The sequence below is a fragment of the Lonchura striata genome, chromosome 1A (genome assembly GCF_050655825.1).
Source record: "Lonchura striata isolate lonStrDom1 chromosome 1A, ASM5065582v1, whole genome shotgun sequence".
Lineage (NCBI taxonomy): Eukaryota > Metazoa > Chordata > Aves > Passeriformes > Estrildidae > Lonchura > Lonchura striata.
This window is the reverse complement of record NC_140741.1, coordinates 47,701,733-47,719,939: the sequence shown is the minus strand read 5'-3', so window position 1 is coordinate 47,719,939 and position 18,207 is coordinate 47,701,733. Positions and strand designations below refer to the sequence as shown.

Here is an 18,207-nt window from a genome sequence, read left to right as displayed (position 1 = left end):
TATATTTGAAATATCTCTGATACAGCTCTTCCTGGTAACTCCTGTTTTCTGAGTAGTAATGCATGCGTTTACCTTTTTTGAGTTGTCTTTAGTACAAAACGAGATGTTTTTTCTTTGTGCTAATGAAAATTTCTGTATATATTTCAGAAAAGCCTTATGAATTAAAATTTGAGGGGGGCAAGAATGGTCTTATTTGCTAAATTTAATTTGAAAAGGGTTTATTACAAAAAAAAAGAGCCTTTTTTATTACCAAAAAAAAAAAAAAGAGCCTTCTTTTCTTATGCTGGTTAAATGCTTTAGAAATTTCAGGGTTTATTACATACTTGTAATAAAGGCAAAGCATATATATTCCTTTAACTAATACTGAATATATTCATAGAATAAAAGAACCCCACAGTCTCCTTTGATATATTCTATATAGGACTGAGTGGGCATCAATGAAATATGTGTATTTTTACAGTGGTCTTAATGGCCAATTCTTTTTATTCTTCTAAGGCTTGTATAATTTTACACCTATTTTTAAAAATATCTTTTCCCCTTCCCCTCTTAAAGGTAGAGACCTGTGGGTTCTTGTTCTGGGAAGGTTTCCAACCCATCATAAGATTGGCATTCCAGAGTTCAAGTATGTTGCTAATATGCATGGGGATGAGGTACGTCTCAATTTTTGCAATGTCATTTATACCAAATACACTTACCAGAGGTTTAGAGTGAGCTTCTCTCAAGCTTGTGCTTCTTATTATTGAGGTATGTCATAACTCAAGGAAGAAAAAATGTGTGTATTTATTGAGGAACTTTCAGAATAAAGTTCCCTTGTTTTGGTGGAAGTGCCTTAGGAGGCCTTACATTATGGTAAAGAGTCCAACAATCCTACACTCAAGATCTCTCTTAAGTAGAGAGCTTTGTCTTCTCCAAGTGAGTAAACCCAGAGGCTTTAAGTTTCCCAGCAATGAGTCAGATGCAGTAGTTTGCTTATACATTGTTATTGCCTAGGCATGAAATATGACTGATAGAACTCTTCAAATACATCCTAAGATTAAATAATAATTGCTGTGAAGCATCAAATTATTTATTGTAGGGAGGAAATTTATCTTGGGAACCTTAAGCTAGGAACAGCTAGATTTACCTGAGATAACACAGAGTACAAAAGAAAAAGCAATGCCAGAACAATAGACTTGCTCTGGGAAGAATGCCCACTTATTAATGATCAAGGAGAAATTATGATTATGAGCCTACCTGGTGCAGTACTTGAATCTGAATCAGAAAGAATCAAAGCTTCACTGTACCTTATAGTACTTCTTTGATTTGTATTTCTTTTATTCTTTGGCTTTACCTGATTATATTAGTCAACTTCAGGATAAGTTTAAACTGCACAATCAGTTTTTATGCAGTCTTTCATGTGAAAGTTAAATAATTTAACAGTAGTAGCAAGGTATATATGTGTATATATATGCTAGCCTGTGAATTCCCCAAACTAAGAAAGATAGATATAGTAGAAAGTGCATCCTGTGCAAAGGATACACGTCACAAGTTATTGCTGTGTGCGAGCACTTGCACACCTACAGGCACTTGTGACATTATGTGCCAAGAATTTTCCCCAAGTTAGACTAGTTTCACCTTGTTCAACACTGGCCTTGCTCAAACTGCTGCTGGGAGTTTGGCTGCTTGGGAATTTAACTCTGTGTGAGAGAGCTGATTCATGGTGTCAATGGGTGCATTTGTTGGGTGCCCAAGATAGGGTTTGCAGCTCCTGGAACCTGGCGTGTGTCACCAAGGCATCTAGGAGCTGAGGCTCCATACTGCAGTCCCTGCAGACTGCTGAAGGGGATTGCAAAAATTTGTGACTGCAAATCACCCAGCTTTAATGGGGAGGAGGTGGAGGGCTGGATGTGATCTCATCTGGAATGGGCTGGCTTGCAAGTCCAATATTGCCGGACTGCCAAAGGCCACACATACTGAAGTCTCCACAAGGAAATACCCCTGTCATTATCGCTGCCCAGCTGGATACACATAAAGAGCTTTGACACTGTTTGCACATCCACAGGGCTGGGAGTTCCTGGGGACTGACAACTCGGATCACTGCCTAGGATCTATGTTTTTTATTGACTTCATGAGGAAATGAAGCAACATTTTCTTTTAAAGTCAGACACAGTGCCAGACGGTCTAAGCAGGTTTGATCCTTGAGCTGCCTGGCTAAGGTGTCCAACATTCCCGTTATTTGTCAGACCAAGCTCACACCTAGGGAACATTCCAGAAATAGAGTTATTCTTCTTTTTCAGCCCTCATGATGATTTTTGGTGTATGTGGTTTTTTGGTGCATACAGGTAACACACAGTTGGTGTTTGGTTGTTTTTTTTTTTAATCTGATCATAAATGTATTTCAGATGGCAGGAAATTAATTCCTCATATAGACAAGCATTGGGGAACTTGAATATTTTTTCCCCATAATCTAAGATTTTGCTGGACTACTCACTGGGGATAGATTCAACTACCCCTACAATATATTAAGCAGATAAGCTTTGCACTAGCTATACAAGCTTCAACTTGCATGCTACAGTCTTTCATAAATTGAAATTGTGGGGTTATGGTTTAATTGATCCAGTCAGGTCTTTTGTGCTTCAGTGATATTTTGTGCTTCAGTGATATTTTCAGTGATACAAACTGAGAAGTTCTGTTCTCAAGTGTTGTTTGGTGATGCTGCCCTTCTAACCTGTTATGATCATGCATATGACTTTTAACTTTGACTCAGCTGGCCCACTGCTCCAAAAACACAAAAGTCGGGGTGGAACCTGAATTACATGTGTGTGGGCTGTTCACACATGCTGCTGGAAGAAAATCTAGGTTATTTGGAAAGCTGCCCAATAGGGAAGTTCTAATAAAGTAATATGAGTACACAATACCATAAGAGGAGTATTTTTTTTCAAAACTGAAAAGATTTATTTTTTGAAGTAAGTTCATTTTTCTTGATACTCTAAGACATAACCAGCCAAGATTTAAAAGATTTTCATTTGTGTTCACTGTTGCCAGATAGAGTGAACTTTTGCCCCAGATCCGCTGAGAAGCAACAAAAAATTCTCCAATTCTTTGTTGCCTGTATGAAGCTGGATACCATTTTTAGCAGTACTTTTCGTTTAATCTGAGCCAAATTAAAACTGGTTTAAGCTAACTTTAATCAAGATGGCAGTAAATGACTGCACAAAATGCATAAGCCTGTGAAATGTTAATAAAATCTGCAGGGGGAAGGGGAGAGAGAGGTTGCCTGATCTTCTGGGGCAACTCCCATTCTGAATTAGACAGAGGCCTCTCTTGTCCCAGTCTTGTACTCTTACTTGAAAGACCTTCTCTTTCTAAGTTCCACATTCCTTCCTGGGGAAGAACTCCTCCTGCTTAACATTGACCACAACCAAATCCCCAAATACTCCTAAGTCATAAAAGAAGCAAAAGCATTTGGACCCTCTGTGCCAATGACTTAAGTCCATTCTGTACAACTAAACAAATAGGATCTAATTGGAAGGCTGCTCCTGAACCATGTATATCACTGCAGGGAAACCCTTAAGGAAAAGAACATCTGAACAAGCTGTAAACTTCCTGTGTGTTTCTGCTTTCCCCCTTTAATATATTGAGTATAGGGCTTTAACTTTCCGCAGCTGTAGTGTAACTTTAAATTTCTGCTTTCTGTAGTGTAACTGGGCCATCACAAGATAAACTCTTTCTCAGGGTGGCAGTGCTATTATCAGTTCTTTTCTTTTAGTGTCCATGTCTGGTCACTTTATTTTCTCAGTGTATAAAATAACAATGTAAATAATATTAAATAATATAATAGCTTATTTGTAATAAACAATAATTTATTTATAATCATATAAATAAAACACTAATATACATAATATGATAATATAGTAGTATAAAATATTATTAAAAGTAGTAGTATTTTACCTCTTTCATTGTGTGAAACTGAGCCTATACTGATAAGTCTGAACTAGCCTATGTGAAAGGATGTATTTATCTGTTGCCTTATCTTGTGAAATAAGTTAAAGCAACTCTACCCTATTTTCCATGTCATCATAGACATAGTCATAGCCACAGTAGGGTTTCCTGAAATATCAGGACTTAAGTGAATTAGGGCTGGAGTGATCAATATAATGGAACCTTAAAAAAACACCAAGCAATAAACTAATGAGTCTGGTGTAGAATTTCTTACTCTTATTTCTAAAAAATGGAAGTTGCATTTACACTGTCAAAATACCACTGTGGAAAAAAAGCTATTTTTTTATCATCCAATTGCACAAAAAAAATACTGCATATACTACACAACTTGCTATAAGGAATTGTAAGTCCATATTCCCATGTCCTCAGTCCTGTGTGATATGTTATTGAAGTGATATGCAGGGAAACAGTATTTGCTCTAGGAAAAAACCCACTATTTATAAAAAACATTTCTTGTATAGTAAACTGTTTTCCACCTAGCTTCAGTATTAGCTAATGTGGCGTGAAAAAGGTCAGAAGCACCAGAGATTTCAAAATAATCAAATCTCAATGCTAACACCAGACTTTGAAAAAAGCTGGATGTTGCTGAGGTCTGTTTCAGCACTTTTTAACACTGCCTTGCTGCAGTTACCTTTTCTCTTATCTTTCTTTACACTCTTCTGAGTGGGAAAAGAGAAAGCTATCCATGTCTCAGCCAGGTAAATCCTGAAGCCAGAGGAGTTTGTCCAGTTGGTAACAACTTGTGCCAGTTACTGTTCAAAGGCATTTCCTTGAATGATAAACCAGAGAGCTGCACTTTGCTGTCATACCTGTGGTATTTCTCAGATGTCCAGACCAATTGCTGCTGTAGAAACGAAGGGATGTGTGCCAAACTATTGGCACAGTCAGTCGCTTCAGCACTGGCGTGTTTTAGCAAGAAAGACAGCCCCAGTGGGGTGTGTCCTAGCAGTGTGTGATAATTAGTGCAGTACAAGTGTTGAAAATAACATCTTGCAAGTGTGGCATTTCAGTGGGAAACCAGGCTGGCCTACTGCTCATACTCCACTTCCTTTGGCAGGGTTGTGCCTGGTGTGCTGAATCTGGCCTGTGGAGCAACCTGGGCTGGAGCAAGGGGCCAGGCAAGACTCTGTTGACCTGAAACAGGTCCTGCCTGACGGTTTGGATCTTTCTTTCAACATCGTTCACCTTAAAAACCAGGCCGTGTTTAAGGAAAGAATTTTAATAATAAAAATGGGCAGAGTCCATCCACCCATAGTCCCCTGGTATTAGGTCTGTACCGTGTGGTAACAACACTGTTCTAAATCCAGGGCTGATGCAGTAAAGTGTTACAGCACAGGTGCAATTGGACCTAACCTTAATCTCCTAACTGGCTGCCTCCCTGGCTTCTTGAGTAATCCCTGTGGCAGCTGAGCAGGGTGCTGACACAGCCCTGCCAGCAGGCAGAGTCAGGAAGTTTAAAGGATTTGTGCACAGAAGCAGCAGTTGCGCCCTTTTCTACAGCATTGATCCATGCCCTGACATGTGCACGCTTCTTCATTCAAGGCTCCCCCTGAGGATCACTGAAAACCTTTCCTGCTGACTTTCTCCCTTTGGGGCAGAGGAGGAAGCTGACATCTGAAAGTGCACAGTGAAACTTGATGTCTAATTGTATCCCTAGAAGTGAAAGAAAGGAATTTGCTTCTCTGTCACCCTTTGTGTGAAATACAATAGTACAATCAGCATCTCATCTCCCTTGGGATACTGCAATGAAAGCTAAATGTTCATGTCCTCTCAAAGCCCCAGAACACATACATGCTGTCCCCTGATCTTTTCTCTATCTTCATATTAAAACTAAGGCTTGACTTTATTGTCAGCAACCTACCTTCAGTGTGTCTAGATCCTTTATTTGAAGCTCTAAAATGAAGCTCTAAGTGACTCATAACTCATATCCACAGATACTCATGACCTCTGTAGTAACAGGGTAAAGTTTGACTGAGCAGCAGATGCTTTCCAAGGGCTTGATCAAAACTTGACCTTGAACTTTCCCAGAAACAAAAACTTTCCCTCAGATACTTTCAGACGTGCTTTCCCAAGTAATGCAGGGTGCTCTGGACCAAAACAAAACCACCCCTCTGTTACCACTCACTGGTAACAGTGGTAATAAGCATATTCTTCCCTCATAGTGTAATCACCCAAATGCCAGCACTTTTAAGATAATCTGAATTGCCTAATGCCCTGAGTACAACAGCAGCTATACCAGGAATCCTATAAAAGACTTTGTAAAATACTGTACATGTAAGTAAATCTGGGATTAACTTTTAATTGGAAAAAATATAATCTGTGAAAATATGGTCATCTTTCATTCTTTGTAAACATTGTTCTTTTCTACCACATTCTTTTGTTACTTTTTTTTTTCCCCCTTTCTACTCCTGCTTCTCTACCCTTTCTTTTTGGGACTTATTTTGGTCAGACACTGAAGAGAAGTACAGTAGGAGAAGAGCACTTTCCCAGGTTCTCCAGCAGTCCATTCTTGTCTGTAGTTTAGCTGTCTCTGTGGTAGAGCTATTCTTGCTGATTCTGAGTCTGGTAACTTCATCTCTCATGCCCAGGGCCATGAGTTGGCTGATTTCTCTCCTCTCCTGTCCTCTCCTCTCCTTTCTTCCCCCACACTTAGAATATTCCCAAGATGTCTATCACCCTTTTCAAGAGCTGCCTGTACAAGACAGGTTCTGTTGCATCCCTTCTTAAATTTCAGAGTATATTTATCAAACCTGCAGAGCAGTCTGTTTTCACATACTCAGGTGATGGTTTAGATCCTGTTGCGATATACCAGGCTTTGTTCTTGGAGATAAAGTAGAGATAAGTTATTTCTAGAACTCATCTACTTGCAAGACTTGGTTTGTTCCCTTTCCAGACAGGGTTTAGGAACCCTAAAGCACCCTTGAGGCATGGGTCACAGTGCTGTGGAAAGTGCCCCATGAAAGTATGGTCCAGTGAACATTAGCAGTGATTTCTGGAATAGAATAGAATTGTCCTTAACTCTGGATTGGGTATTTGACACTATTTTGCCTAAATTTTATAGACTAAAGGGAGATGTCAGCTTTCATGACTAACACAAATTTATAAGAGCAGAAATATGGGTTTAGCTTTTTCCTTGATCTAAAGACTGTATCCAAATGTCTTTCCATGTCCTTTTCTAAGGATTTATTCGGTTTCCCCAATGCGCATGCTCATGACATTAAAATAAAGCATTGTAACAGAAGTATCTATGTGGCCTCTTTAATCTTGTATAGGCTTCCCATAAAAAAGGATCAACAAGAAAATATCCTGCTCTGTGGCATCCTGGAAAACATGGCAGACTTGTCCTCCCTTCCTTCTGAAGCACCACTGCCAAGTGCTGCCACACAGCACTGGCACTCGTATGCAGGTCACTGAGGCACCAGCACAGAGCTGGGACCCTGCAGTCGGACTGAGAAAATGCAGTGGAGTGTTCCCAAGCCCACATGATGTTTATCAGGCAGCTTTAGTTTTTGTTTTAGCTGTTCCTTATCCATGCAAGATTTAAGCAGTGCATCTGACACAGTCAGCTTCCCATTATACAAAAAGGTCTGGTTGGTCTGGGTTCAAAACCTTCTGAAAACCCTCCAGTGATTCCTTTAATCTATTCAGGTGCTTTAAATATATTTAGGGGAAAGCATAAAGCAAAGTAGTGTGGATCAGTGTGCTCTCATATGCTTTGTATGTCTGTGTAGCCCATAAGAAAAACCTGGAAGTTCAAGGCGGTAGATATTTATTTATTTATTTATTTATTTATTTTCTTCTTCTTCTTCCATATCAGACTTAAAGTAAAATCTGTGCTTTTTTACACAGACTGTTGGGAGAGAAATCCTGCTCCATTTGATAGATTTCCTGGTGACCAGCTATGGACATGACCCAGTTATTACCCGGTTACTCAATAATACCCGGATTCATATCATGCCAACAATGAATCCTGATGGATTTGAAGCTACAAAAATACCTGATTGTTATTACACACGAGGAAGGTAAGGGTGGCTTAAGAGGGTGGGAGAGGTAAGATAAAGGGGTGGGGAGTAATGATCGCAGCTAGCCAGAAAACTGAATCACACTTGGTGGAGAGCAGAGTCTACAGGATGTGCTAGGGCTAATTTTTGCCTGTACCCTTCTGAAGACGCTTTGTTATGGCATAGAGTTTCTGGAAGACTGAGTCAGACTGGTGTTTATATGTGATGTGGCCAGAAAAAGTTGGTCAGAACGGTGTAATGACCTCACCTTTTAGGCAGGAGACCCAGATTGCAAATACAAGCACAATTCCCTATTTTGTAGCACCTTTAGAGTGCTACGAGAAAAGAAGGAAAATTCCACCCACAGGGATCTATTTCAATTGGAGAATTCTGTAACCCTTCTTAATGAGAAATGGTGTGTCTAAGCTTGTTGAATGAATTTTAGCAATGTGTTTAAAAATCATGTTGAATGTGGATTTAGTAAGAAGGAGTTATACAAGCAGAGCTGGCTATAATAGATTCTTTGCTAATAGTGATGGTAGGGGGAAAAAAAACTACACAAAATAAAATATAACTTGGCATTGCATCCTGTGATACTTTTGCATTACTTATTGTGACTATTGCAGAGACCAAAAAAGGGATGAAAAGCTTAACAAGCTAGAAGAGGAAAAAGAGACAGTGAGAGAATGGGAAGAAACACCCAAAGGACAGATTTGGAATGTGCACAAAAAGCAAATCCATGAGCTAGAAGTTCTCTTGCATCACTGGCCTTAGCAACATCAGAAACAAGTGAAAGAAGGTTTAGTTTGGTTCTTTAGGTGACCAGTGTAGGCCATCCTTTTTACTAAGAAAAAATGTATTCCTCAGCAAATAGATGGGACTTGTATGGAGGTGGGTATTTTTTATCCCCTCACTGTCAAATGGAGGGGAGTTTAACAGATTGAGCTAAAAAATTGACACAGTCAACAGTGAATACCCTCTTTATTCCTGTACTGACCTATCTGAGAGAAAAAGCAAAAGAGCATTTGAAGAGGCCAGGCATTAAGGTTCAGGGAGTATGAAATATATCCTGTGTTTGACTCAATTTTTTTGAGAGTGAGAACAGCCCAAGGGATACAGCCATTCAATAATTACATTGGTTCTATACAAGCAGGAAAAACACATACAGGATGTAAGACAAAGTCCTTCTGATATAGCTCTGTTTTTTTCTAATTCACTTATGAGTAGGTGTGCATTCTATGTGCAAGATAAATATTCTGCTTCCACTTAGAATTGTTTTATTGTGGCCTATGAAAATTCCAGTGCTGCCAGAAAGCAAACTGAAGTCTATCACCATAATACTTGAGAAATTAAAAATGGCTATCTTCCCTATTGTCTGAAGATACTAGCACACCACAGATCTGGAGTACTGGGAGGCTCGTGATGTGGAAGCATCCACAGGAAAAACAGTAATGGGAATATCTTCTCTCTTTCTAAGGTACAACAGGAATGGAGAAGATCTGAACAGAAATTTTCCTGATGCTTTTGAAAATAACAGCATCAGGATTCAGCCAGAGACTCAAGCAGTAATGGACTGGATAAAAAATGAAACATTTGTTCTCTCAGCAAATTTGCATGGGGGTGCCCTGGTTGCCAGTTACACCTTTGATAATGGTAACCCAGGTAAGCTGGGGAAAAATTCTCCCAACAACTGACTGGGTTTAGGAATGTTGGCTATACCAAAGCAAAATTTAGAAGGGTTCCTGCAAAGTTCTTCTAGCTTTTGAGCTGGGATGGGCAGAATTTGATAAATCCCATCAAAATTCACTGCCTAATATGGCCCTTTGGGAGATGTTTATCCTGCATGTAAGCCAACACTGAGTGTTTTACCAGTAATGAGAGTTGCACAATGGCTGTCTTCACTCTGCAGTTACTGGCTCCTTGGAAGGCTATAGCAAATCTCCAGATGATGATGTCTTTATTCACTTGGCAAGAACCTATTCTTCCAACCATGCCAGCATGTACAAAGGGACAGGGTGTGACAGCAGGCAAACCTTTCCAGAAGGCATTACCAATGGGTACTCTTGGTACCAGCTGGAAGGTAAGAATGTCATTGATGTTTCATTCAGCTGCTCCCAGTAAGATGTTTTCTCACTTTCTCTGCCATCTCTGATGATGAAAAGGCAATAATTTAAAATATTTAAAAGGGTCTTGAAATGGCTTTGGCAGCGGCAAATCCTATGCCAACCTATCTGTCCCTTTTTAGTTGGGAAAGTTTGAATGAACTGAAGTGAAAGACCCACCCTTTCTCATCAATCATCATCATTTCCAAAATGAAGTATGCTTCAGAAAACAACACTGTGAATAACTAGAGTAAATAATTAAGTTGGTTTTTCACAGGAGGCAGTAAATACAAGTGTGGCATTGAGGAATCACTTATCTGAATTACTTTTCTTACAAGTATGATGCAAGTACCAACGTTTTAACTCTCCTATTTGTCTTTTAGTTTGACCTTAAGTGTTCCTTTGCAGCTGAAAAGGCTTTTATTTCACTTTTAAGGTGGAATGCAAGATTACAACTATGTCTGGGGACAGTGTTTTGAAATTACACTAGAGCTGTCATGCTGTAAATATCCTCCAGAAGACCAGCTGGGAAAGTTCTGGAGAGACAACAAAGCTGCTCTGATCGAATATATCAAACAAGTACACTTAGGTGGGTATGCGAATGGGGGCAGAGTGAAACCTGAGGCAAGCTTAGAGGGAACTCCTCAGCAGCCTGGGTCAGTGTCACAGCTCACAGGGGAGAGATTTGATGTTAACTTGGGAGCTTCTGAACAAGAAGTGCTACAAAGACAGGAATGGATAAGGCAGGAGAACTTAGAAGAGTGTCAGGCCAGGGGCTACTACAGGTGTGCAAGGGGCTTAAAATGTGCTGGGGCAGGAGCAAGGGACAGGCCTTGGGGGCTGTCTGACCATACACTCCCCCCCTCCCCTCATTCTCCTGAGCAGCCTTGGGATAATAATTTATTTCAAAGGTCTCTAAGTGTATGTGTGCCTCAGCACTAGTGTCATGGGTCTTTGCTGCTTAGATTTTGTAAATTTGAAAGGCTTCCTAGGTGTGATCTAACTTCACATTTCTAAGAGAACTGCTGCTTAGTGAAACTGTGGTGCTTTACAGTGAGTTGAAGGGTTTGCACAAACCTGTTGCTTATCTTGCATTTTGTTTCCCTAACTGCTATTTTTTATCTCTGCTTAATAGCTGTGCTGCCTTGAAGATGGTGTGTGGGAATTAAGGGAAAGTGCTTCATAAGCAGACATTGTTGGTATTCTGCCTTTGGGAAGTACTAGACAAGAGGCTGACTTATTTTAAATCACAAAAAAAAAAAAAAGAAGTGGGAAGGTGTGGGTGGGTGTGTGTTTGCGTGCAAAAATTGCCAAACCTGTACTGAAGATTGAAGCCCTTCAGTATAGTACATGTGTATGATACCATCAGCAAATGAAATTTGGAAGAGGATATTACAATACTACTTTCTAACTTAACATGAGGGTAAACTATTAACAACAACAGCCTAGGATTTTCTGGTTTAATTCCCTTGAGCAAGGCCTAAATCACTAGTGAGAATGTTAGATGTGCTGAAATGTGGTGATGCCTTTGAGTGCATCCAGCAACAGAACAGTCTCCCCTTCTCAGAGAAGGAGGCTCACCAGTTAGAGCTCATGATCTTTTGCTCCTCCTTTTTCATAGGTGTCAAAGGCCAAGTTACTGACAAGAATGGGAATCCTATTCCCAATGCCATCGTGGAAGCCAAAGGAAGGTCACATGTCTGCCCGTACAGAACAAATGAACAAGGGGAGTACTTTCTTCTCCTTTTGCCTGGGACATACGTGATCAATGTGAGTATGCAGCCTTACTGAAGTACTGTTTCTAACTGCACTGAGCTCCTGAGCACAGTGAGACTGCAGCCTTAGAGGTGGGTGAGCTGAACTGCTCAAGTCATAGATAGGAGGTGTAAAGGCTCTTTAGCAGACTTTAAAAAACTATGTATTTAAATACTAGTCAGCAGAAAGGAAATTTTTATACAGTCCTCGATGTCCAGAGATAAGCACTCCTTGGAACCTTGATGGTGGAGCCAGCTGGGATGAGTGTCAGAAGCACAGCAACAGGAGCTTGAGGTGTTTGAAACAAACCACAGAGCTCTTGCAGGGTGAGAGGATGGAACCTGGGATCTGCAGCGCAGGCTGACACCACCACAGGTGGTGTCATTTCCTTGTGTCAAAACGGTTTCTCTGTGGAAGTCCAAAGAACATCCTGTAGGCTCTGCCTGCTGCAAAGGCTCATGCTTAAGCATCACTGCAGGATTCTGACTCTTGTACAGCAAGTCTTATTGCTATAACATGAAAAGTTTACTCTTTTCCCATTCCGTGTTCTCAAATGTATCTTTAGAACATCTTGCCCTGTACATTTATAGTGTAAACACTAATTGTTTCACAGTTGAACTCAATGTTTCAAACCAAGGAAGAAATCTTGTGTTTGCTCCTAGGCTACTGTACCAGGATTTAAATCCATGCTGAAGACAGTGGAAATACCTGACAACACTGGAAACTTCAGTGCTTTGAAACAGGATTTCTCTTTCTCAGAGGTCTCAGATAAGATCACATCAAGAGTTGTTTCATGTCCCAAAATTCCCCTCTACCAAGAGCTCACACGGGCTTCAGCTGCAGTAAAACCAACCATACATATCTTGGTTTTAATGACTGCTATGCTTGTAATTTTCAAATAAAGTCAGGAATGACAAAGGCAAAGGCAAAATCTTCCTGCACAAATGTGGCTTTTCAGAGAAGGAATTGTATATACAAAAGAATGTATGTTTTTATAAACCAAATTCTCAGATTCACAATCATGTTTAATGTATTTTGTAAAATATTGGCTGGACAATTGAATTATTTACTTTAGTTATAGTAGACATATTTTTAATTGTAACAGACTATCATATTAATCTATGTAAATATTTTACTCTGAAGAAATTTTATACACCCTATGGAGAAAACTGTAGAATTTTGATGCAGAAAGTACAAATACATTTTGAACTTTTCCCAAATTCAAAAACATTGAGAATTGTACTATGTTTCATGCAAACTCAGGCTCCTCACTGAACCAATAGATCAGGTGCCACACAACTGTAAGTCATCAGCTCAATACTAATTTATCATAATAAAGCCACTGCTGTAAATGAAGAATGGCGTTTTTATATATGCTCTTCCTTACCTGGACAGATGAGACGGCTCAAGGCTCAAATGAGGTAAAGACCAGTAACACAGACATGTTTTAAGACAAGAAGATGAAAACCAAATGTGAGTATCTACCAAAGGGCTATGCTGTGGAAGCTGCATGATAATCCACACCAACAGGGGAGGAATTTGTGGCTCTAAAACCAGTGTTCTCCTACAGCAGAGCTGCTGAAAGCAATGTGGAAAGAGTCATTGACAGCTTTATACCTTGTCCATTTTTAACTGAATTTGTTGTGGCACAGAACCACATACAATTCAGAATTCTTTGAATAGTTTTAGCAATGGCTGTATACTGTTTCACAGCTTCACAGTCCTGCTACTCTACTGTTGGGACTGTTTTACACCCATGCCAGGAGCTGGCAGGCACATCAGCAAGGCACCAGCCAGCTCCCGTTACAGAGGGTGCTTTCAGTGTTCCCCTGGCTACTCGTTCCCCTGCAGTTCAGTGTCTGCAGGTAGGATTAGCAGATTCCTTTTGCCTGGCCAGTTGAAAGTCATTTTCAGGGCCCTTTGAAACTGCCCAATGAATAGAAACTTTATCAAGAAAAGCCAGTTAGTACAATCTCCTGTTATTTTAAAGCTTTATCTGCCAGTAATTTTCCTAAGCAATTTCAAAAGTAAACCAGCAAAGATTTATCTTTGGAAACATCAATCTTTTCCTGTATACAGTAAATAAAAAATGCAGGAATTCAGTTAATCCTTTTCTGAGGCATTGCTGCCTGTCACACCAAGCCCTACCAGCTGGGCTATGAAGCTTGGGCATCAGCCACTCGTCTGCCAGATGGCCACATTCAGTTTGCAAATCCACTTCAAAACTTGAAAGAGCAATGCCAATAGCAATGAGGGCTGTGTGTGCAAGAGACTAGTTTTTTTAATGTCTTCCTCATATCCATTTGCATTTTCTACCTTTTCTCACCCTGTGAGATCTGCTGTGGGTCGTTTACCACACAGAGAAGTAATTATACACTAAATCCCGTCACTGATCCCGCCACTTGTAGCAGGAAGAATGAGAGATTCCTTGAGTTAAAATCTCCCAAACCAAAGAAATCTGACAGAAGTCAGCAGTCCAGAAGCTGACTGGGGGCAGAAAGAGGCTGTGTGCTGGCTCACAAAAGTAAGAATCTGTGTCAAAACAAAGTACCAGAACTTCTAACAATCAAGTAATTGACATGAAAAAAAAAAAAAAAAGAGCACCACGGAATATATAAACAAATCTTTATTTAAAGCTTTTAAATGGAACACAGTATTTAATTGCGGATACTTCCATTTTAATGGTTACTGACTGTGGTCATGCATGCACTGGGTAGCTGGAAAGTAATACACCAGGTCAAGCTCTTGAAAGCATGTTGCATAGTTATTTAAATTCACTATGAACTATTCTCTTCAACAGTCATCCCAGCTATGTGTAGTCAGATAACAGAGATTCTGGTTTTAGAAAAGCCATTGGTATTTTAAGTGTTAAATAATCATCATCCTGACAGCCACTACTGGGGCTCAAGACCAAGAACTGTTCTTTAAAAGCAGGCTGTTAAGCTAAAACATCTACTCAAATGGGGAGCCACCACCTTTTTAAGTAAGTATCACTTAAAAATTTCACATGTATAATATAACTATAGATACATGAAAGAAGCATTCACTTTAAGCTTTCAGTGCATCTGCGCTAAAAAAAAAACCCTAACAAAACTCCCACACTTCAGTTAAGAGCAACAGTTTTTCATGTTCAGTAAGTGCAATCCATCGTTAAAACTTAAGCTGGGTTTTGTGCTTTGCTTGTGCAACCTTTAAAGATGTGCCTTGGACTCCGGTATGGCGCTGGAAAGGCAGGGCAGGGCAAAAGGAGAGGGCTGATGCTCCAGCAAGGCTCTGCTGTGTGCAGGACCAAGGCTGCCCTACAGCCCCTCCGTGACAACGCTGCCTGTCCGTGTCCAGCATGCTCCTCCCCACAGGGAAGCCCCACAACAGCAAATGTCCCTTTTCAGGTCAAATGTTGCACAACAAAATGCTGTACCATCCTGGAATAAGGGGTAACTCCTGCCCCACCATATGTGTGGTAAGTTAATATGCTGAATAAATTACTTGCTTCAAAATTATAGACTCTACCTAAAGTTATACTTTAACAGAACAGCAGCCTTAGATTAAGATGGGGAAGTAAAAAATCTTCACCCCTATTTCCATCCTATTTATTCAGTTTCATTAGAGTGTTAATAATTTTCTAATCTCTCTTTTGTAAGATACAATTTTCTGAAACAATTATTCTTGTTGACACTCGCTGTAAGAACAAGGAATTTTCTCTTCCTCAAATTAGCCATAAAAGAAAAAAAAGTCTGAAAAAATCTTCATACCCACAGACGCTTCAGAGACAGTGACAGTTGAACAAATGTATAGCAAACCGAACTCAGTGATAAAAATCGTACCACACTCTTAGAAGGAATGTAAGCTTTTCACCAGTGAGCATTTTGAAGCACTTTTACTCTTTCTACATCATCTGCTAAGGGGAGAGGCACAGGACGGCACAGCCCACGATCCAGCTGGTGTGGGGTGAATTTCAATACTAATATAATGTCTGTACTAACAAAACCATAAATAGCTAAAGACTTGTATTTAAACAATAAGTAGGTTTACTGTACTTTCTAAAAAAGAATAAATGCAAGTTCTTGCACCATTTGTACATAACTATTGTCTACCTGATGTGCAAGAAGGAAGAGACTAAGAAAATTACAGAAAATCACATACAGTCACATTCTGTAGGCATCTGGCCTCCCCTGCAACCTTCATAGTCATGTGTCCAAAGGCAAGAGGTATTACCACCTTTGCAAATTAACCTTAAAGCCTCTCATCACCATCCTCCATCTCCTAGACCATGACGTCCAATGTTACCAGCACCTGAAGCAGTCAGTCAGCTCCCTGGCTGTACTGAGGGATTCAAAAGCATTCCAAAGGAAAGCAAAACACCACCAAAATATTTTCACTATGCTGATGTTGGATCAGCACCATCTCTATTCAATACATCTTGTTTAGGTTCAACGCATAAGTTGTTTTAAACATAGCCATCTATCTTCCTGTGCCCTTCTCAATCTGAATATAACAGAAGTATTTCTTTGAATTTTAATGCTACATTTCTTAAAATATTTTTCTTGTGCCTGTGATTTACTAAACAAGAATATCTACATAACTACACATGTAGCAGTAGACTTAATAAATAGAGCTCAAAACATCAACTGTGAGCACAAGGATATTTACAAACAGCAATAAATTAAAGATTAAAATGTGTGCAATATTAAATAAGGATCTCTAAAGTTTTGTACCAAAGCTTTACTGACTTTTGTGCCACTACCCAAGGCCAGGTACGTGTTTAAGAGCCAGAACAAGCAGGGTGTTCACTGCTCGTGCCAAACACGGAGCACGGCCAGGCCAGGAGACAGGGTGGAGGCAGAGCCAAAGGCTCCAGGCCACAGCCAGGAGTGGAGTCTGTGACACAGCCCCCGGGCACCAGGCCTGCACTTGCACTTGCCTGCCAGTGTCCCCAGCAGGAACAGGCATCAACATCCATCACTTCCATTTGGAAGGCATACACCCACACCAACCAAACTAAAGTTGCACTAGAGATCATTAAGAATAATATTAAGCCATAAAATAGAACTCAAACCAAAATACTTGACACAGTGATTTGCAGCTGCAGACATTAAAATGCCCCATTTCCTCCCACCAGCGAGTGGAAGGTATCTCCAGGGCTATTCTCTGCAACAGAAGGCATGTGACTGGAAAAGAATGCGAGAGCGGATGGTACAATTTGTGCCAACAGGAACTAGGTAAGGACAGCTGCTCCCCCAGCACTGCAATTACACAGCCAGGGCAGCCGCTGCAGAGAAAAGGCATCATGCTGAGAGAGGGGAAGACATGGGAGACAATGCAACGCGCAAAGCTTCATAAGAAGATGAAACTTGTTAGGTATAGTCCCCATGTTATTGATGCTTCTGCATATACAAATCTACAGTTCTCTCTCACCTGCAGGTGCAATGAACAGCCTCTGCAAGCCTCACAGCACCTAAGTTTATCAAATCAAAAAATAAAAAAAAATATCAATAGGAAGTGCAAAGTAAGGCAAGTAGCCCTGTTAGTATCCCTACTTGAAAAAGCTATCAGCCCAAAGGCCTTCTCTAGCTCAGGCTGAAGGATTATCAAATCCTATAAAACCCATGAAAAGGTCCAATAATTTCCAGCTATCTGATGTCCCTTTTACAAAGTGCAGGAGGCAAGAAACTTGCAAGTAAAAGTTTGAATGAATACAACTGTGGTTTGTATTTTGTTTACTTAAAATTAACTGTGTTAGAACTTTGGGTACACCAGTATCTTTTACTGGCAAAGAAATAGCTCAAATGTATGACCAAAATCAGGAAGATCCCAATAATTAAGTCTGTACCTACAAAGTTACTACTTTTCAACCAAGTCACAGACAAAGACTTACTAAGTCTCTCCTGTATGTCTTTAAGTCCTTTTCCTAGGTACTTCCAGGGATTTGCAGCTCTGCAGTTAAGGAGAACAGTAGGAGTCTCTATGCCAGCACACAGACATTAGCAATTTTATACTGCTGGTGTTAGCAAAGCTGTAAGATGGTAACACAGCACAATTCCTTCACTTGGCCTGTATCTCTACTCTTGGCACTCCCCTGATTGTTTATCTGTCATTCCCTATTGGGCAGACAGTCAGCAACTACATGCAAAAATAAAAGGTTCTAAAAATATACAAGTCCTCTTGTAACAGTTATCCAAAGGAGTAAGTATCACTCACTGGGTACAGAAACTCCATGTGAAAGGCAGCTGAGTGATCTTTACATCCTGGTTCCCACACACACACACACGCTACCTTGCCTGAAGGGCCCCAGAACTGAGGCAGGCAGCAGACTCCCTGGGCACAGAACTGGTAAGTTTCACAAGTCTTTGACAAAGTACAGTGAGGAG

The 18,207-nt window shown here is 40.2% G+C and overlaps 1 protein-coding gene across 3 annotated transcripts in view; it reads left to right on the top strand.

Moving 5' to 3' along the window:
• CPM (carboxypeptidase M) overlaps positions 1-14,415 on the top strand; it is a 31,445-nt gene extending 17,030 nt beyond the window's left edge. For 2 of the 3 annotated variants that reach the window (XM_085569147.1, XM_085569146.1), the window contains 6 exons: positions 7,831-8,003; positions 9,460-9,644; positions 9,892-10,062; positions 10,521-10,673; positions 11,706-11,854; positions 12,502-14,415. In XM_085569147.1, coding sequence (XP_085425273.1) covers positions 7,831-8,003; positions 9,460-9,644; positions 9,892-10,062; positions 10,521-10,673; positions 11,706-11,854; positions 12,502-12,741 — 1,071 coding nt within the window. In that variant the 3' untranslated portion in view covers positions 12,742-14,415. Of the gene's footprint in view, positions 1-552; positions 651-7,830; positions 8,004-9,459; positions 9,645-9,891; positions 10,063-10,520; positions 10,674-11,705; positions 11,855-12,501 lie in introns of all 3 variants that reach the window. The other variant, XM_021544276.3, reaches the window with a different exon arrangement.
• Positions 14,416-18,207: the final 3,792 nt, after the last annotated feature.